Source organism: Canis lupus, chromosome 2, assembly GCF_011100685.1.
Source record: "Canis lupus familiaris isolate Mischka breed German Shepherd chromosome 2, alternate assembly UU_Cfam_GSD_1.0, whole genome shotgun sequence".
In the NCBI taxonomy this organism is placed as follows: Eukaryota; Metazoa; Chordata; class Mammalia; order Carnivora; family Canidae; genus Canis; species Canis lupus.
Window position 1 is genome coordinate 50444760 of NC_049223.1, and position 22570 is coordinate 50467329.

General features: G+C 34.7%; 1 protein-coding gene and 1 non-coding gene across 2 annotated transcripts in view; both read right to left on the minus strand.

Annotated features, from left to right (window-relative positions):
- ADAMTS6 (ADAM metallopeptidase with thrombospondin type 1 motif 6) overlaps window positions 1-22570 on the minus strand; it is a 287287-nt gene that overhangs the window by 263250 nt on the left and 1467 nt on the right. Inside the window, exons 2-6 of the mRNA XM_038530727.1 lie at window positions 21379-21743; window positions 11020-11188; window positions 3698-3909; window positions 3122-3205; window positions 2475-2620 (exon numbers count right to left, since the gene is read on the minus strand). Of these exons, the coding sequence (XP_038386655.1) occupies window positions 2475-2620; window positions 3122-3205; window positions 3698-3909; window positions 11020-11188; window positions 21379-21743 (976 nt within the window). The remainder of the gene's footprint in view (window positions 1-2474; window positions 2621-3121; window positions 3206-3697; window positions 3910-11019; window positions 11189-21378; window positions 21744-22570) is intronic.
- Window positions 17621-17763, minus strand: LOC119870572. The gene has a single exon (XR_005356237.1).

The window sequence follows — 22570 nt, forward strand, 5'->3', positions numbered from 1 at the left end:
AACATAAATCATGGTCTTACCTATAAATGGTGAAATCATAACCCTGGATATATTAATAAGTGAGTTACATGAAGTAATGAAAAATGCTAATATAAAAGCATCTATAAAATTCTTAGAATTTTTACAAAAAATAGCAGTTTTACTTAAAGATATATTCAATTTCACAAATCAAAAATATATAAGGAAGAATCAAACATGGTCAACCATCCAACAAAAACCCTTCAATATTAGAGATGATATTCATTACATTTAGATGAATAATAATAATTTAAAAGGTTTAAAAAATTCTATTGTTTTATCTGGTATCAAAAATACTGTATTAAGACCAAAGAGTATATTAAAAACTATTTATATATATGCATATTTTAATTTTTCTATACCTTTATTTTTATAATAAGTATGTTCACTCCATGGCCTTAATAATTCAAAGATAAGTAGACTTTTAAATAAACTAAAAGTTACTTTGAGACTATAAGAATTCAGAACAGCACTCTATATGCTGCCACAAAGAGATACTTTCCTAACCTCCACTACATAACCAATCTAAAATGGTATGAGATGTGAACTCTTCAAAGTACTGTCCTATTAAATTCTGAGATCATTTATAGTGCTAGTCTAACCGTTAGGAGATACATCTAAAAATAAAATTTTACATTCAAACCTCAGGCATCAAAAAGGCACACAAACAAGGGAGAACTGTGCAGAAGATCAGAAAAATATGTAGGCCAATTCAGAGGAACACGTAAGACAGTTGAATATCGTAGTCAGTGCTGAGGAAAGATGGCTAACTGCCCAGATATATTTCACTATGCAAATACTTATAAATGTGCACTATTGGTATAGCTACTGTCATTTGATGTAAAAGCTAAAAATTGAATGCGCATACAATAACAAAAATATAAAGCACCAGGATCCCACTGGGCATTGCCTTTTTGGGGAGAGTTGGACTTTATAAATACAAACACAGAAGCCAATGTAAATTATCTGTGATCATTTTGCTAACCATATATAACAGATATTTTCCTGTAGTAATTTCATTGACACTAATCATATCCATATATATTTTTATACAAAGGTTTCTATATTTGCACAATCCTTAGTATATTTTTAACTCCTCAAATATATTTGGGAATCATTCCAGACCACAAGACTCTGAGGAATTGCAGAATTTATCAGACTGACATGTCAACACATATGAATACAGAACCCATACAATGTTGTTTTTATTCAGCAAGCATGTCATAAACAAAATTTTCTAGTTTACAATGCCAGGTAGATGAAGTCAATTAAAGTAATTATAACTTTAAAAAAAAAATTCAGAAGCTTTAACCCTACAACTTAGTTAACAGCGATGTTTTTTAAAAAGGTAAATTCACATTATCTTCCAGGATCTCAAGATTCTGATGTCATATAATTTTATACTCCCTTCATACAGTTTAATGTAGAGTAGATGGGCATACCATAGGTGAAATACATGTTAAACACTATCTTGCAAATTAAAAGAAATAACCAAGATACCAAAGTCTATTCCATTTCATCAAGATAGAATAATGCTTCCATTTTCATTATTGGGTTTTTTTTTTTCATTTTTAAATACTGATAAGAGGTCACAAGACAAGTTCATCTTAAAATGATTTAAGTAAGCATGCTTCTAACCAGTTATAATTACTGACAGCAAAAAAAAACCAAGACAGCAAGCAGAGTACAGTCATAGAATACAGGATCACCAGGGTTTGAGCCTTGCATTTTCACTTGCTTGAGATTTTTAAGTATTTTAAACTAGTTTCCTCATTCTTTACATGGGAAAAATAATAATGGTATCAGCTTCACAGAGTTCTTGTTGGAGAGTAAGGATGAAATGGATCTGAATATAGTTATGCAAAACTGGAAAGAATTATATAAATTCACTGCAGTATCATCAAGTAATAATTTTGCTCTGAGAAGCAAGCTATTCAATTTATAATGTAATAAATGTGCTTCTTTTTATTTATACCTTAATCAAAATATTTTTAATTAAATAAACATTCGTCTAAGTAAACTGTGTAACTATTGATATCCTTACTTTTAACAATTTGGAGGTAAGAATAATTAATATATTTTATAACCAAGAGGGGTGACTCACTTTTGTTTTTAAAATATAATCTTCTCATACTTTTTAATCTTTGTTTTATTATATATTTTTTCAATTAACAAAACATATATGTGCTTCCAATTAAACCTTATGAATAGACATCAGTAGGAGGAAAGATGTTCATTAAATTTCTAAGTCAATTCCATATCTGTTCTTTTTTCTTATTTGGTTCATTTGATGCAAACACAATAATAGTGTAATATATTCTTTCTCAGTGGTGATTAACAAATTACCATTTTGCTTTCAATATACTCATTACCTGAATGAGGCCTTAGATAGAACCAAATATAGTTAAAATATCAAACACAACAATCAAAGGTAAAATATTTGCAACAAACCATACCTAGTAATAAGAACAGCATTATCGTGGTGGGCAATCCCATTTTCTGGAATGGTGTTTCCATCACTTTGGTGAGAGAGAATGGATTTCTGCCATTTACAGAAGCTATCGAGGGACTTGTCTGCATGGTGGTTTATCTCCAAGTTTGGCTGCAATACAACATGCATACCAGAAATGTTCCAAACAAATTACTAAGGTCAGTTGTTAAAACTTTTGAAGACTAAAGTGGGACTATAATTAGAAACAGTGGTTTCTAGGAATAATCTCTTGCCAATTTTTATCTCTGTAATATCTGACCTAGAGTTAATTTAGTGTACTATTGAACATTCTTTCCAGTTCCAGCTTTAATGATAATGTGAATATATGTGATTCTCAGCAACCAAAACCACTATTATTAGATCTGCCATGCAAATGCTCATCTTTACTCTGAAACATATAGCTAATATACATATATAGCTTTAACATGACATACGTGGTATATTCTTACATACTATTTAAAATTTGCTTAAAATATTAAATGCTTAGTAGTGAAAATCCTATTCAACCAGAACTTCCTAAGAGGAGCAATAATAAAATATTTTATTTTATAATACATAATTCTATAGTCTGTCTGCTAAGGGTTTTAGATTTCTAAACTAACTCATTCTTACCTGATCTTCTGTAAGAACAATTAAGCGGGCCACTATAATATTCACAACGTTTCCTAGGCTGGAATCACGGTAAAGTTTGGCAACCTGACCTCCAGAAAATAAGAAAAGACACAAAGTCAGACAAAAATCATAGGGTGATTGTTTAATATTTTTTTAAAGAATGATAAAACAATTTTTCATAAATCAAACTGCTTTGTATATAAAAAGCTATTATTTTATCTCATACCACTTAGAATTCTACCCTCAAGATGCCTCCATAAAAGATTTTTATACAAATTTCCCTCAAGAAGTATTTTCTCCTAAAACTGAACTACAACATAGTAATTAAGAGGGTGAGCTGATATTTCAAGTTAAAGAAAACCTCTTAAACAAGATTTAATATAACCCATTATCTGAAAATGAAGAGTAAAGTCACCTTTAAATTAATTTTCTATGGAACTGAAGCATTAATATATCAATTATTTCTCATTTTAGATGAGCAAATTCTTAAAACCTTAATTCACATTAAAAATCCATGACCTTAGTCAAAACCACAAATTATTAAATTAAAATATTATATAGAGGCATCAAACTTACAATATTCATCACACTCAAAATGTAATGTTCAATGTCTTTGCGGCCATGGTAGCCCACCATCATTTTGTCTGCCACTACCAGTGTCTCCACAAACCGCTCAATGCTTACTGATCTCTTCTGTCTGTGGCGGATATGCGAGCCATTAATTGGTAGTGAAGAAGGAAAAGCAGATGTTTCATTCAGCCACGAAGGTTTCCCACTTCTTATGAGGTCTACAATAAAAATAATTAACTAGGTTCAGGTAGGTTCACCAATTAAACTTACTTGCTTCTCATAAGTTGTCTAAGATACTAAGATTTTCAAAATGAGGAGAGAGGATGAGGAAATGCAGTAGTGAGAAAATTAAATTCTTTAAAGTTTTCAAAAAAGTCATTATCTGAAACAAATTAAACATTAATAGCATACAGCTGTTCATAAAAACCAAAAATAAGTCTAATGAATTATGTAATCAAAATATTTTTAAGTAATCATTTCATATTATTCCAGTGAGAAATTGTCATAATATTTTAAAATATAGAATATGTACAAAGTTTTTTTTTAAAAACAACTAGAGCGTTAACTTTCTAAACACCCTAGACAGTTCTGATGAAGAACATCAGTACTGCAAAAATCTATTCCTTTTTTAAATTAAGCTATATTGCCCAATATGGGGCTTGAACTCACCATCCACAAATTCATTCCTAAGACACCTCTGAGCATTACTTTAAAGTAAGATCCTTTATTAAACTATCTTAATTAAAGCAATTCTACTAGTCTAGAAATTTCAATTCTAAAAGGCTGTGAATTAAGTTTTTCATTTAGTTTTGCAGTACGCAACTATTTATACTAAGAGTACCCAAAGTATTCTTCTAAAATCTAGAGGTAAATGACATTACGAGAGTTGAAAAACTATGATAGAGCATGACTTCCTTTAAACCACATTTTACTGTGGATTGCAGTTTAATCTTTTGTTTTCTAGCCAATTGGTCTTTCAGTTCAAAGTAAATCTTTTAATACTATGGCATTTGTAAACACTTGTCTCATTTATATTCATCTTTATTTAATAAACTTGAACAGATATAGGTCCTTTCACACCTCACTTTCATATCTGTATGTTGGAACAAGAAATCTTTTTTTTTTAAAGATTTTATTTATTTATTCATGAGAGACACAGGGAGAGAGAGAGAGAGGCAGAGACAGAGGCAAAGGGAGAAGCAGGCTCCACACAAGGAACCTGATGTGGGACTCAATCCCGGGACTCCAGGATCACGCCCTGGGCTGAAGATGGCACTAAACCACTGAGCCACCCGGGCTGCCCTGTATGTTGAACAAGAAATCTAACATCTACTTACTAAAAAATTTATTGAGGAAGAATCAGATTAATTTATATAATATAATTAACAGAAACTGGCAGTATTTTCCATTATTTTTCTAATTACTTTAGTTTCTACCTTTTGAAAATTACTTTGGTAAAAGTTATAAATTTTAAGAAAGAAGAGATAGAAATGACTACAACAAATACCAATAAAATATTTTTTGTTTTTTTGTTTTTTAAAGATTTTATTTATTTATTCATGAGAGACATAGAGAGGGAGAGAGGCAGAGACACAGGCAGAGGCAGAAGCAGGCTCCATGCAGGGAGCCCAATGTGAGACTCAATCCAGTACTCCAAGATCAAGCCCTGAGCCAAAGGCAGGTGCTCAACCACTAAGCCATCCAGGCATCCCTTATTTTTGAAATTTATATACATTAAATGAGTATTTTTATTACTAAAGGTTGAGAGGGGCAGAGACCCATTACTTCTTATTTCAATAGTATAAATTTTTAGACAGCCAGTAAGTATTCCCCTATTCCAGACAGACTCTTAAAGTGGCCCCCATGACCTCCTAATGTTTACACTTTGTGTGACTGCCTCCCCTTTAGTGTGGGTGGGATCTGTATCTTGCTTCTAATCAAGAGAATATAGCTAAGATAAAGGGATGTACATGATTATATATATATATATATATATATATATATATATATATATAGTACATAATTATGTTACATAATATTATAGTAGCTTTTCTTACTAGAGTTTTCCCTTTGCTAGCTTTAAGAAAGCAAGCAACCAAGTTGATGAACTGTACATGGAAAGGAACTGCAGATGGCCTCTGGCAGACAACTAACTCCAAACTAAAGCTTTAGTCTTAAAACACCAAGGAACTAAATGCAGCCAACAACCACAGGAATAGGAAGGTAGATTCTTCCCCAGTCAAGGCTTCAGATGAGAACTCAGTCCTGGCTGAGGCTAAGTCAATTAACTCATTCATGTATAACTTCTGGTCCACAGAAACTGTGAGGTAATAAAAGTATATTGCTTAAGCCACTGAGTTTGTGGTAATATTGTTATGAAACAGTCAAAATCCTTTCTGCATTAACATAATGCCATTTTTTTTTTGCTCAGTCTTCCAAAATCATAAAATCATTCATGTATTCAAATCATGCCTAGTTTTTCCCTTCGTCTGGATGGACAGCCTAAAAGTCTAAATATAGGATTTAATTTCCATTATTTTGGGACGCCTGGGTAGCTCAATGGTTGAGCATCTGCTTTTGGCTCAGGGTGTGACTCCCGATCCGGAATTGAGTCCCATGTTGGGCTCCCTGTGAGGAGCCTGCTTCTCTCTCTACCTGTGTCTCTGCCTCTCTCTGTGTGTCTCTCATGAATAAATAAATAAAATCTTTAAAAAAAAAAAAGGTTTAAAAAAATAATTTCCATTATTTTTATCATTTTCACTTCTCTGATCTATTCATCAGTTTCCTCTTATATTTATTTAAAGTATCTGTAAAAAGACATGATTGGACAAAATAAACACAGCAATGGTGTTTCTCAATAGATAGCACGCTATATAAGGCAACTGCTGTTCTCATCATTTTCATAAATTTCAGACTTTTAGCTTTTTAAATTGTTAGTGTGCTTGGTTATTACTCCATCAGATAAATATATATAATGTCTTTTATGGGCATTCATAAATGGCAAGAGGCTTATACGCAAAGAATTTGTAGTCTGAGGTATATATATATATACATAGATATATATGTAAAAAATACACAATAAACATAATAAAGATATCTGATTTCATTTTAAAAACTAAATAAATCCAGCATGATTAGATCATTACAAAACAGTATCTATGTTCTAGAATTGTCAATTGACTGCTTAATGTTATGCCTAATGATCTGTAACTAATATCTTTTTTTAGTCTAAAATAGAATACACAATTGATTTGTTTTGTTTCAAAACAAAGATTAGTAGTTATTCAAATGATAATCATTACATATGCTCAATTTAATTTTGGATAGAGTGTAGAATATTAAAGAAAACATTCCTCCAAAAACAAACAATAAAGAACTTTTCCCCAAAAGCAAATAAATACACAGATCTCTTTGCCATGTGAAATAAGATCTTAATTTTTTTACCAATCTCAAAATATTTTTTAATATATACAGTCATTCAAAATTACTGCACTGATGTGCTTTATTTTTCACTAATAGCACTTATTACTTCTTGATAGTTGGCCATGTATTTATTTGTTTGCTTGATTGGATTTTTTAATTAACTCTCTTCACTAAAATATAAGCTTCATGGGAGCAGATACTTTTCTTGTTTTATTTATTGCTCTATTCCCAACGCTTAGAATAAGCCTGACACATACATGCTAAATGAATATTTATTTAATAAATACATAAGTAAGCAATTCAGGTATAGAGACATAATGATATCTACATCAATGGACAATGAGAACATTCAATTATCCCTGGGTAGTCGTAAAAAGAGCAACTTTCACTTCCTTTTTTTTTCTTTTTATCCCATGTTATCTAAATTTTTTTACAAAACTTTTTTGAAATTGATAACAATCTAATTAAGATGCAAAAATTTATGTCTGAATAGGAGATAAATATGCTTACTCTCAAAAGGGTTTTTCTTATATTTTTATGTAAAGTTGAGTTCTAAATAACAGATTAAGTGGCAATTAATACCTATAAATGCATGTGTCACTTGAATTTGCTGTCAAAATAGTATCATAATTAAGATCAGAAGTTCTTAACCAGACATTTCCCAAACTTATTAAACACAAAATACTTTTCTAGTGATATTCCTATGGAACCTAGGGAACTACTGCTGATTTTCCACTGTTGGGAAGCCAGTGAAGCATTTGAAGGTGTATAATACAGCCAGATGTAGGAGACAGCCCACTTAAGACAGAAAAACAAACCTGAAGACAGGAAGACTCCAGTTAGAAAGTCATTACAGTGGTGCAGGCAAGAGATAACAAGGTCTGAACTAAATGGACTGGTGTTAAAAGTAACAGAAATGGCTAGTGAATAGATTAAAGGTGAGGAAATAGTCACAGGAATCCACTCAAGATTTTTCAACCATTCAAGAATGTCTCACTGATCTGCCTTATTTTTTGCTAATGGCACAGTAATCCAACAGACTTTGTAGAAGAAAATCTTCCCCAACAAGAACAGAATTTTATACTGGCAGTAAGAGTAGATTTGCTGAACTATTTGATTCATGCCTCAGCCTTTGCAAAAGAACAATCTGCCTCAGTAAGACCAGTGAATAATAAGAGGATAATTTGAATATCTAAGGGTTAAGAGATATCTTACAGAATACAGTGCAATCTTTAAGTATTTTTGGAAAAAGTGAGCTTTACAAGCATAGAGTGAAGGATGTCATGTTATGATAAAAATGTCATGTTTATCATATGATAAAAATGATTTTATCATATTAGCAAAATTGATATTGCAATAAACAACTAAATGTTTAAAACCTACTTTTTCAAGAATATATATATATAAGTTGTACTTATAAAGTTTGCTAAACATAAGATAAACTAACCTATTTCCCATGTTTAGTTTCATTACTCAATGCAAAAACCCATCAAAATTTTTTCATTGTTTCCTATGAAATTTTATTTCATGTGTTAAGCCAATTCACTTTAAGTGGCTTTTTTCTAGTACCAATTACTCTTCATCAACAAGGACATCCCAGAGATTACTCAAGGGAGTATGTAGAATAAGAAGTCAGTTGAAGAAAGAACTCCAAAGAACACTTATACTTGAAGCAGAAGAAAAGGATATAATCAAAACAGTGTTGCATTCATAATTTATAAAATAACCCGTCCTATTTTTTACACATCTACTTTGAACCCATCCCATTTTGTTCCTAAAATTACTTGTAGCGGGGGATCCCTGGATGGCTCAGCGGTTTAGTGTCTGCCTTCGGCCCAGGACGTGGTCCTGGAGACCTGGGATCGAGTCCCACATCGGGATCCCTCCATGGAGCTTACTTCTCCCTCTGCCTATGTCTCTCTCTGCCTGTCTCTCTGCGTCTGTCATAAATAAATAAATAAAACCTTTAAAAAAATAAAATAAAATAAAAATAAAAAATAAAACTACTTGGTGAACTTTTTTTTTCTATTAAGCTGAAATCTGCTGAAATACTGAAATAAACTTCCCCTGGCTCCACCTATGAGAATTATACAGAACAAATCTAATATTTAAAATTTTTTAAAGATTTTATTTTGATTTATTTATTATGATTTTTTTTTTTTTTGGAGAGAAAGCAGGGGAGGGGCAAAGGGAGAAGGAGAGAGAGAACTTAAGCAGACTCCCCACTGAGTGCCTAGTCCAAATGGGGGACTCTATATCACAACCCTGAGACCACAACCTGAGTCAAAATCAAGAAGCAGATGCTTACCCAACTGAACCACTCAGGTGTCCCTTTAAAGATTTTATTTTTGAGTAATCTCTATATCAAATGTGGGGCTCAAATCCACAATCCCAAGATCAAGAGTTGTACGCTCTGCTGATTGAGCCAGCCAGGTGCCCCTAATCTTTTTGTTTGTTTTTAAAATAGCTCTTTAAATACCAGAAACAGACATCTCAATAATAATGATAGCTACAGTTTGACTAAGCAACTAATGTGTGTTGAGAAAAGTACTCAGAGAGGTCGGTTCATTTGTCCAAAGATACAGAAAAGGCCATATTCTTTCTACTATGCCAAGCTATATCCTCTATTCGGTAAGTTTTCTCATCTTTACACTAAATAATCTCCTAACCCCTTCCCTCTAGTCTTGCTCTCCTCTCAGTCTCCATAGGGCTGCCGGAGTAATACTTCTAACACCCAGATCTGATCAGGTGATTCCTGCTTAAAGCCTTTCAATGGGTTCCCAGCACACTTAGGATAATCAAACTCCTTAACGTGATTTACAAATCCTTTGTGTCTTGGCCTTCCTTGTCACTTCATTTTCATCTCTGTCACTCCTCACCTACCATGAAATCCATCCCATCCCTCCAGCCCACATTCTAACATCTCATTATAGGAACTGGCAATGACTGCAATGTGACAATCTCTCTTTTGGTTCAGAATTTTTATAAATGCTGTTTCCTCTATATAGAACACTCTACCAACTGTTCCCTCTACTTCTGCACAGCTCCCTTCTCTTTCTCCCTCAGGCCTCAACTTAGAAGTCACTCTTCCATGAAGCCTTCTTTGACTGCTAATGTCTAGGTTTCCTGTCCCTGTTATGTATTTCTATAGTACCCGACTATCACTGTCTTTGAATACTACCTTAAGATTACTGAAATCTTATTTAAGTGTCTGAAGTTTTTCAATTAGCATAAAAATATCAGGCTAACCAAACAGCATAAAGTACTATGCAACACTTGTGCATGAAAATTATAATATGGAACACTTGTGTTTGAAAATTATAACTATTACCTGGATAAAATAGGGTGGGTTTTCCCCCTTTTCAAAGAAAAAATAATTTTATGTAGACTTATATTTTAAGGACTTCTCAAAGAACTTCCAAAATTGACTTCAAAATATTGATAAGTGATATCTTTTTTTTTTCTACTGAAAAGGTAGGAAGTTTTTTTCTTTTTTTTTAAATTGAAGTATAATTAACATATATCATTTTCAGATGTACAACATAATGATTCAAAAATTCTATACATTATCCAGTGTTCATCAAGGCAAGTGTGCTCTTAATCCCCTTTACCTATTTTACCCAGCCCCACACCTACCTCCCCTCTGGCAACTACCAGTTTGTTCCCTGTATTTAAAAGCCTGGTCTTTTGTTCATGTCTTTTTTTCCCCTTTTTTTCCTTATATGGTTTTTAAATTCCAAATATGAGTGAAATCATAAGGCATTGGATAAGTGACACTCTGGGTATTATCATTCTAATTACTCAAATTCCTAATGATGTTTATTATTAACCTTTCCATAGGTGTCAGAAGAAAGAGAATGGCAACATAATATAATACACTTTGTAAAAGCCACACACTCACTCACCTGAAACCCCACAATGAGAGTGATCGTACAGATGCCGTTGCTGGAGGGTAGACTTTTTGTAAATAACATGAGGATGGCCATTTTCATAACTAAAATGTTTGGAATCCTCTGTGGTATTCTTTAATGGTTCAATAAAATATTCTTCATCTTCTGTAGCAATAACACCATGCTAAAAGAAGAAGAAACAAAGAATTTACCAAGAAGAATCATTTTAAATATCAATTATCATTACCGAGAATCAAAACCAAGTTGATACCTCGCCAAAAAGAGCTTAAAACATATGTTAATAGAAATTTAGTGGATTATCTATACTCAACAAAACATTATATAAATTTACCTCTACTTTAAAAAGGATGTTTAAATTCTTCTACATGCCATACATGCCTTATACTAAGCATGACACATACATTATTTCTCCCAATCTTCCCCCAGACTCTCTGAGGTAGCAGAGACCTCCATTTGTTCACTAAGACTTTTTTCCTTTCCAAATTGTGCACACAGCTTAACTTCATCCTCTGTGTTTAGGCATAGCTCTGTAATTAAGCTTTGGCCAATAGGAAATGAGCAGAATACTATATACCACTTTTAAGCTCAACCCCTTGAAAACCTCCAGGAAAATTTTCTACTCTCTCAGAAAAACTACCGAGGGGAGGCAGAAGCTGAAAAAGAAGTAATCTGGGACCCTGAGTGACTTTATATTGCTGTCCAGCATAGACACCAACAAAAAGGAGAAATAAATTTCTACTGTGATAAATAATTGACATAAGGTTTATTACTATTACCTTAATTGATAGACATCCTATGTACCTCTATTCTGCAGTTGAAGTAACAGACCCAGAGGTTAAAAACTTCCCCAACATTATGTAGAGATAAATGAAAGAGCTGCAATTCACACAAAGCTCTGCTCTTATTCATATGATATATTCTTTACACTTATTTACATAGCCAAGTGTTACTCAGCTCAAACACAATTCCTTTTTAAAGTTTTCTTTAGCCCAAATGGAGGAGCTTCGCCCTCTTCTGATATCCAAAAGAGCTTATTACTGGTACCATTTATTTTTAATTAATTTCGCACTTCTTTGCTACACCTCAAGTCTGGAAGTTATATTTTCATTTGGTTTAACTTTTCAACTGCATGTTTTATCTTCCCAACTATATATTATTAGCTTTTTTAAGGCAAAAGGTTATGTCTCATAAATCTTTGTATCAGTTATAACCATAGAAAGTGTCTCATATGTAGTATGAATACCAAATAAAAGTTGGTTGATTAAAAGAAATAAGACAGTAAAAGTTATCTGCCTTAGAAATAAGAACTTCCATACTGGTCTATTAGTGTTTTCTTAAGTAACACACATGTGAGGACTGCTCTTAATCCAACTAATTTATCCCATAACACTGGATAAAACACAAACTCTCTGAGTGTATTTCCTCAGCTGGAAAAATGAAAGGGTTGGTGTAAATTAGTGGTTTTAAAACAGCACTCTGGGGAGCCCTAAGGGTTCCAAGGAAGTGCCCTTAGGGGATTGCCCCAGACAACAAAGGGAGACCTATAAGGCTTAGATTCCTGGACTCAACAATCAGCTGTGCTTTTATTAATCTGTATAGTATGTTTCCACATAACATTTCATTTGAGAAAAGGGTTTTCCTGATTTAAAAAGAAAAAAGCTGAAAATCTCTGGCCCGGATAACCTCTAAGGTCCGTTTGAATCTAAATCTCTATGATTCTGTTTAGGGAAATTCATGTTAAGTACCACATGCTTGGAAAGAAAGATAAGGCATAATCAGAGCTGCTCTAACTAATAGATGAAGTTGGCAGGCACTTATGTGAAATGAGCAGCTAAAGAATGCAAAAAACAAACCAAGAAAAAGCATGATTTAGTCACTTTGCATTATTTTCACCATTATCTGCTTTACTTTAAGGATATTAGTCCCTAAACTAAAGGCAAATACTCACAGGAATAACATAATATACCATTATCAAAACCTAATACCTGAGCATGAATTACCCTATCAGGAAGATTAACAATATGATAGCAAACTGAGCATGGTCCTGCAGAAAAGAGGGCATGCATAAGAAGTTTTGATAAGAGGGAACTGGAAGAAGTGGGGTCAGGAGTACTGCCCAGAAAGGGTAGAGGACTAAAGTCATATCAAGCTGAACTGTGGGCAGAAGGATGTTGAAAGGTCCCAGACAAGAAGTTCAGGTTGCTGGGAAAAACAGAGTCAGTAGCCTGGTAAATAAACAAAAATCTCTAATTCCAAGTATGGAAGGACTCGGGGGAAAAAAAAAATCCAGAGACTTTATGTGTTCGGTACTCTGTAAGATGTTTATACACAGTATCTCATTTAATCTTAATAGCTCTCTGAAGTAACTACTACTATCAGCTCCACTTTGCAGATGAGAAACACAGACTGAGCCAAGTTAAGTAACCAACTCGTTCCATCGATTTTGGAGCTTGGGTTATTAGCACTATATTTTAATCCCCTTACCTTTTGAGGGTTGTTTCTGACTTATTCTTTCACCAAGAATGTTCTGAGTGCCTATCACACAGCAAGTACTGTTCTAGGTGATAGAGATACAGTAGTGAGAAAACCAAACTTCTAGCTCTATGATGGAGCTTATATTCTAGTGGAAGGAGCTAGATAAAAGAGACTCATTCATTAGATAAATGATCACCAGGTAGTGTCCAATGTTAAGGGGAAAAAAAAGGCAATGCAAGAGGACAGAGAACAATCAGAAGTGAGAGAATTATATAAACTGCTAAGGATGGTCAGGGACATCCTCTCTAGCAAAGTGGTATTTGTACAGAAACCTGAACAAAGTGAAGGAGTAAGTCAAACAGATTATCTTGGAAAAGAGCAGATTAGATAGTGGGAATGGCAACAAAGGCATGGGGGTATGAGCACACACACAGTATTTGAGAAACAGCAGGGAGCTTCTGGAGCTAGAGGGAAGAAAGGGGAAAATGACTACGAAATTGTTAGAAAGGTGCTAGAGGCCAGTTAAGTCGATGTCCTAGAAATGTGCACATGCTAGCAAGAGCCCTGATCTCACTTCCTTCAGCATCCCCACACATCTCTACATGGTCTGCCTCAGGCCATCAGAATGAACATCATCACACTCCCTCTCCCTGACATGCCATTCCCTACAAGAAGCCTAAGATCCCATCCCCCGGATTCTATTCCCCATATGGTTGTACATATCATGTTTTCTTATCCCATCTCCTACTTCTCCCCTCTTGCCATTTAAAACACTTCCATTGTCCCTTCTCAAACTCATGCTCAGCCTCATTTGCGAATGTTCACTTCCTCTTACTCAAATACCTGAGTCTCTCTAAATGACACTCTTTCTTCCATGCAACCCTCTGGAATCGTGGATCCTCTGCTTTCTCTCTGATATGCCTCCTATTGGACCAGGAGGTAGGGTAAATGTCCTTGTGATTCACTGCCATTTCTGAACAACTCTCACTCACTCCCTCCTCTAAAACAAAACAAAACACAAAAGCTCTGCCATTATGCCGTCACTGGCTCCCTTTGCTATTGCAGTTACCTACTGATCCACAGGCACTTTCCTTATTCTTTGAAGACTTTAGCTTCTGGATCACTGTCACCCTCTGCAATACTGTTTCTGAAATAATTGTTGATTTCAATATCTTAAGTCACCGGTTCTTAAAATCTGTGTGTGCCTTGGATCCCTTTAGAAATCTAGTGGAGATGGGACGCTTGGGTTGCTCAGTGGTTGAGCATCTGCCTTTGACACAGGGCGTGATCCCGGAGTCCAGGATCGAGTCCCATGTCAGGTTCCCTACATGGAGCCTGCTTCTCCCTCTGTCTATGTCTCTGCCTCAATCCCTCTCTCTCTCTCTCTCTCATGAATAAATAAATAAATCTTTAAAAATATATATATTTTAAAAAAGAAATCTAGTGGGGATGAAACCAGGGGATTACTTCTCAGAATAATTATTTTAAGTACAGAAAAATATATAGGATTATAAAGAAAACCAGTTGTAGTGAAATGCCATTATCGAAGTATTTTTTAAATGTAATATAAGGAATGCAGATAGATGGCTTTTTCTAATATTTTAAATGAGAAGATCGGCTGTGGATCTAATAATTATCACAATTTCATAATAGTGATTAACATAAATAATATTTTGAAGAACATGCAGGACTGTAACAAAATACAAAAATATCTATAATTTCTATTGAGGTCAGTTATTACTGTATTGGTTTGTCTATATTCATAATTGAAGGAAATATTAAATTTCGGTTAAGAATTAGTAAATATTGGGAAGCCTGGGTGGCTCAGCAGGCTGGACATCTCCTTCAGCTCAGGTCATGATCACAGGGTCCTAGGATCAGGCCCTGCTCCTTCTCCCTTAGCCCCTCCCCCTGCTATGGTGCTCTCACTTTTTTTCTCCCTTTCTGTCTCAAATAAATGAAATCTTAAAAAAAAAAAAAAGGAAGTAATTAGTAAAGATAAAGATGTCATTTTCCCCCTTCCAGTTGACAAACCCTCTGAATTCCATTCATGGACTGTTGATGTAGTACTAGTTAAGGCTAAGGACTACTGACATACATGGGTTCTTCAGCCCCTGCCCTCTCAATCCTTGGACCTGCTCTCCATCAAGTATCTCATCGTTCACTTTATCTTAGGCATTCATACCCATGGTCAAACCCTAGAGTTCAGTATTTTCAATACTTACAACCCTGCCAAAATCTCAATTTCAAGTATCCCAACCTTTTATTCTTCCAGGACGGTTCCTCTAGTATCCCAGCTCCAGGAATAGTTCTTTTATACCCACCAAGACCCAGTGATTCTACTACCTCTTCATTATCCTCTACCCACTTCACGGCCTTACTCTTACTTCCCTCCTAATCCATCTTCAGTTCCACCTTCAATTCCCTTGCCCTTTTCTCCCTTCACAGAATTTATTTGGCTAAACCAAAACTCTGATCAAGTCAGTTTTGCTCCTCTGAGCTTGCAACCTTGCAGCTTCATTTAGCCAGAGAAAAATACATTGCGATGCTGACTAGTCTCACTTTAAACGTATGACGACCATGATCTCAACAGTGCCCTGAATGCTTCACAGCAATTACACTATGTTTCTCTAATACTTTCAGTATCCTGCTCTTTTGCATAAATATTCCATTCTTTCTCGTCTCCTCTTAATCCCTTAATAAATCAGTTTGCCATCTTCCATTCCAATAAACATCGTACAACCTCCTGCAAACTCCTACAACACAAATATCTGCCTACCTGCATCTCATGTCCATATAATCTATTTTACTTCCTTCTTCTTATGGATGAACTGGAGAAATTTTCCTTCTCTCTATATGATCATTCCCATCTTTATCAAACAAAACAAAACCTCCTCTGACCCCACTCTGCCTGTAGCAACTGACCATTTACTTTTTCAAAAGTCTTTAAAATAATTAACTACATACTCTTTTCTCCCATTCCTTTTCAAACCCACTTCAATCAGGTTTTTGCTATTTTCTATATTCCACCATGACTTCAGCAGTGCTTTTGTCAAGGTCACCAAACAACCTCCTCATTGATAAATCCAATGGTCAGTTCTCAGTGCTCTTTTTTTTTTTTTTTATTCAGCAGCATTTTTCTCTTGAAATAAATACTTCCTCCTCTTAGCTTCTAGGATCTTCGCCTGGTTTTCCTTCAACTTTCTTTCCCTACTATTCTTTGCTGTCTCCTCCACATCTTTCTGACTTCCCTAACCTCCTGGAGTGCCCAAAGGCTCAGTTCCTTAAATCTCTCTCTCTCTCTTTTTTAAAACCTCTTCTTTACCCTATCTCTATTCCCCCACACTGAGCAATTCCATATAATCTCCTGGCTTTAAATGTCATCTATATATTGATGACTTCCAAATTTATAATTCCTTAATTCATCTCTCTCTCCTGAATTTCAGGCTTGCATACCCAGTATCTTATACAACAGTCAAATTTAATATGCCCAACTGAACCTAAGATACATACCTCCCACAAATGGTCCTCCTCCAGCTTTCCATCTCAGTTAATACCTGAATCTTTTTCATCTCAACTCATGGCTGCTTTCTTCTAGTTGCTCAGGCCTCAAGCTTGGAGTCATCATTTATTTAATCCTGCATCCTCTAAAATCTACCATCCAGCCCCCAGTTCTCTAACCTCATCTTCGATCACACTTCCTCTCTTTCACTGAGTTCCAGCCAGGGCAGTCTTTTTGCTGTCCCCCAAACACTCTTAGATCACATCTTTATGGGATGCCTGGGTGGGTGGCTCAGTGGTTGAGCATCTGCCTTTGATCCTGTGGTCCTAGGATCGAGTCCCACACATCGAGTCTCACATTGGGCTCCCTGCATGGATCCTGCTTCTCCTCTGCCTGCGTCTCTGCCTCTCTCTGTGTGTCTGTCATGAATAAATAAATAAAATCTTTAAAAAAAAAAAGATCACATCTTTATACTTGAAGATTTCCACGTGGAAATCCTATCCTTCAGATGCAAGCTTCCCTTCCTCATTTTCCTTATGTCTTTACTCAATATTTTTTCACCTTAGAACTTATAATTATCCAACATACTGTGATATTTATTTATCTTTTTTTTTTTTTTAATGTGAGGCCAAGACAGTCCTGAGGGCAAGGCTCCCATCTCAAGAACCTCTCCCATAGCAGGGGGAAGCAGACCTCTATGCTCTAGGCTGGGCTGAGGAGAGGTGGGGCACGCTGAGCCCACACCCCAGGAAACCAAGCCAGTGATTTTTATTTATTTATTTGTGTATCCCCTCCGTGAGAATGAAAGCTTTATGATGACAGGGATTTCACTTTTGTTCACTATTGTACTCCTAGCACCTATATCGGTGCCTATTCTATATATAATAGGTACTTATAAGTATTTGGTGACTGGATGAATGAATAAGGGAAAATGTAAAAGGCAACTGTGGAAATAACTGTGGAGGGATCCCTGGGTGGCGCAGCGGTTTGGCGCCTGCCTTTGGCCCAGGGCGCGATCCTGGAGACCCGGGATCGAAACCCACGTCGGGCTCCCGGTGCATGGAGCCTGCTTCTCCCTCTGCCTGTGTCTCTGCCTCTCTCTCTCTCTCTCTGACTATCATAAATAAATAAAAAATTAAAAAAAAAAAGGAAATAACTGTGGACATAAGAAATAAGAACAAAATGTAAAGAAAGGAACAATCAAAAAGGAAAATCTCTTGAAAATTAGAAGTATGACTAATTTTTAAACCAAGAAGGAAAATAAAGCAAAATTGGAGAAATCTCATAGAACTTAGAACAAAAAAAGGAAAAAAGAAAGAAAAGAGAAGAATCAATTACAAAAAGGCAGAGACTGGGGAACAAGAAGAGAAAATTATTAAGGAATTTTTTTTTTTATTTCTCTAAGCTGAAGGAGTGTCTTTAAATTGAAAGCATCCATTTAAAACCAAGTAAGGATAAGGAAAGAAGATCTACAGCTTATCACATTATTATAAAATTCTTAAAATAGGAAGGATAAAGAGAAGATCATATCATTTTCACTGAGGAAAAATCTTAGGAAAGAAAAAGAACAAGAAGCACACTTCTATCTGCTACCCAAAATGAATGAATCAATGCTAATTTTTTTAAAGATCTTTAAATCTTTCCCTAAGATATAAAATCATACTCATGAATTTGATACCCTGTATCTCCCTTTCCCAATTCCACCAACCATGGTTCTGAAGAAAAATGATTTTTGAAACCAAATGCCACATCCAGCTAAATTATTAACCAAACATGAGGGCAACATAAAGTACTTCAAATAGGTAAGGACTCAGAAATTTTACTTCTCAGACATATTTTCTGAGGTAATTACTTGAAGATGCTCTCCAATAAAAATAGGATGTAAACTCAGAAAGAAGATATAGAACTAGTTTGGAAAAAAGAATCCTTAGATAAGAGATTTACAATTGCTCAAGAAATTAACCAGTAGATTCCAAGAAAAAATAAGCTTCCAAAGAAGAATGGAATATATTCCAAGCAATAGATATAAAACAAAAGAAATGGTTAATACTGATCATTTGTTTTTTTAAAAAATTCATTTTTTCTCACAATAAGACAAAATAACAATAGTTAGAAACTCCAAAAATACAAAACCTGGATAAGAAAGCCATGGTCCAAATAGAAACCAAACTAAAATGTGACATTATTTTCAACAACTAACTTCGACACTAATGTTAGGAAGTCTTTTCCTTTGAATGGGGCAAGGAGGGATCCCTGGGTGGCGCAGCGGTTTAGTGCGCCTGCCTTTGGCCCAGGGCACAATCCTGGAGACCCGGGATCGAATCCCACGTCGGGCTCCCGGTGCATGGAGCCTGTTTCTCCCTCTGCCTATGTCTCTGCCTCTCTCTCTCTCTCTGTCTGTGACTATCATAAAATAAAAATAAAAAAAAATGAATGGGGCAAGGATTGTAGTATTGAAATAGGTGAGAAAATATGATTAGAAAACACTAATTATCTCTACATTGAAATTATTTTTATATAAAACAATTAAAAAGAGAATTGATTAAAAGGGCCTTTGAGGGGCACCTGGCTGGCCCAATTGGTAGAGCATATGACTCGATCTCAGGTCGAGAGTTCAAGCCCCACATTGGGTGTGAAGCCTACTTAAAAACTATCTGGGGGGTGGGGAGGTGAAAAGTGAGTTTTTTTTTTTTTTTTTTTTCAAAAAAACATGTTTACATATTACATTTGATTAAAATGAAACATATAACAAAATAAGAATGAAGGCAGGAGTTACTAAGTCTGGTGGGCAAAAGTGTGATGTGAGGAACAGAATTTACAGTCTCCTAGTATCTGCTCACAAATTCCTTATTAGTTGCCAAGGAGAAAACAGTAACTTTGGTGGACAAATCTGGCGGACCACATCTTAAGTAATCAAAGTTAGTCAACATGGACCATGCAGTTTCAATAGGAAGCAAAGTAAAACAGAAAGGTATTAACAAATAGAGGGAAAGAGAGCAAGAAACAGAGTCTTAATAAAGGATGAAGAATAGATGGGTGACACTCTGCTATCCCCTTACAAGAGTCTCCATTTTCAACCTTATCCTCTTTAGACTCATCAAACATCTTTCACAATTTCATGGTCACTTGATGACTCTCAAATTACCTGCTTCCAGAACTAAATTCTTTTCTAAATTTCAGAGCTATATTTCCCAAATGTCACCTAAACATATGTAACCGGGCAGCCCCGGTGGTGCAGCGGTTTGGTGCCGCTTGCAGCCTGGGGTGTGATCCTGGGGACCGAATCGAGTCCTACATCGGGCTCCCTGCATGGAGCCTGCTTCTCCCTCTGCCTGTGTCTCTGCCTCTTTCTCTCTGTGTCTATGAATAAATAAATAAAATCTTTAAAAAAATAAATAAATAAACATATGTAACCTTATTTCTTTAGATTCCTCACATTTACTATATCATATTTGTCTCCAAACCAGCATTCCAGTGGCATCCCCTTTCTTACCTAGTCAAATCCATATACCTGTCATTCAAAAGAGAAACCTCAGCCATCTTCAATTACTTCCTCTCCATGTACCCACACCCAGTTCAATTCTATCTCAATTTTTAAACATACTATTAAACACCTACTATGTACTATGTGTCTTTTTAGATACCGGGTAAGAAAAAATTAGGAAGACACAAACCCTCTAAATTTTCTCAGCAAAATTGTGGTTTAAATTCATTCTTTGCCGCACATTGCCAGTGCCACAGAACTTGCACAGGCCTTCATTATCTCTTACATGTCCTAACTCACCTTCAAATCCCCATCACTCTCTGCCCTCATGTCTCACAACAGAATTAATTCGGGTTTTTTTTTTTCCTTTTTTCCCCCTCATCTCATGGTTCATTTCACCATGCTGTTAAAACTATCAATGGAAAAAAAAAAAAAAAAAAAAAAAAAAAAAAAAAAAAAAATAAAACTATCAATGGTATAATTAGTGTTAATGCCAAATGTAGACAGCAGTGCTGATGACTAGGAATAGTATTTTTCTATCATATTTAATAGCAAGTGTCATTTTAACATATGAGAAGATTCAAAACAGATTTATCTTGGATAATTAATTCTTATTCAAAAAAATCTGTTTTATATATAAAGCCTAACAAAGAAACTAGCAATAAATGTACTCAATTTATTCTACAAATAATATAGGGTCATGAAAATTGTTCTTTACAAAGTCAATGCAAACATTACCAAAGGACCATCAACAACAAAGGCTGCAAGAATAACAAAAAAATTTAGACTGTTAGCTTCCTTAACCCACCTCTCTATTATTAATGTTAGGAAAGACATTTACATTATGAACTTAATTCCCCATCAGAAACTAAAAATTATAACATCTACTTACCAACCCAATACAGTTGCTTAAAGCCACTTTAGTTGTACTACGTTGATCTTGCAAGTATCCTGTGTAATGACAGTTGTCTAAAAAATCATGTTTCCACTGGGGTCCATCTTTCCCCCAGTATTCTACTGTAAAATGTTTGGACACAAAATCTGTGTTGAGAGTCAAGTTTAGGTGAAAGTGCTTGCCATAGGCTGAAAGTTTAAAAAATAACTTAGATACTGCCTGCTGTGGATCGATAGGGTCCATACTCCGTCTTCTCCTGGAGTGTTTATCATTTTTCACAGTAAAGCTGAGAAAAGCTCCATTTTGATCAACCCTTATTGGAATAGTTAGCTGGTAGTGTTCTAGATAAGTCAGGAATTCCTCTTTGTAATCACAAGGCAGAGAATCCAGAAAAAACACATGGAAGAAAAGAAAATTTAACAGAACAAAGAAGTAGCAGCATAAACAACAATAACTATATCAGCATCATTATATGTGAGGTATGAAAAAAAAGAAGTTTAAAATCTAATGAATTAAATTCCAATTATTCCTCAAAATTGCATTTAAATTTAAAATTAGTTTGAAAACTATTTTTCTTTTTTTATATTTATTTCTTAATTGAGTCTAAAAGCTAAGTTCTTATAGGAATTATGAATATTTTATATTGAAATAAAAAGCAGTGAAAATTACACATATTTAAAATAATAGAATTTACCTCAGATAAAATATGTTTGAGAAAGTTAGCCAAAAGAGTTAATGTCAAATTTCTACAGCCTTGTAGAAATTTTTTTAAATCATCAGTTGGAATGGAAAATGCAGGAGCCAGTTTGGAAAACAGTCTGGCAGTTGCTCAGAAGGTTGAACAAAGAACTACCATCTGACCCAGCAATTCCACTCCTAGGTATTTACCTGACAGAAATGAAAACACATATCCACACAAAAACTTGCACATGACCGTTCATAGCAGCATTATTCATAGTAGCCAAAATGGAGAAATAACCTGAATGTTCATCAGCTGATGAATGAATAAACATAATGTGGTATATTCACACAATGGAGTTTTATTCCATACAATACTGACACTGGTATGACATGAATGAAACTTCATAATAACTGCCTTCATTATTAAAGTTCACTACCTAATACTCTAAAAGCATTATACTAAGTGAAAGGAATCAGTCCCCAAAGACCACATATTATATGATTCCTT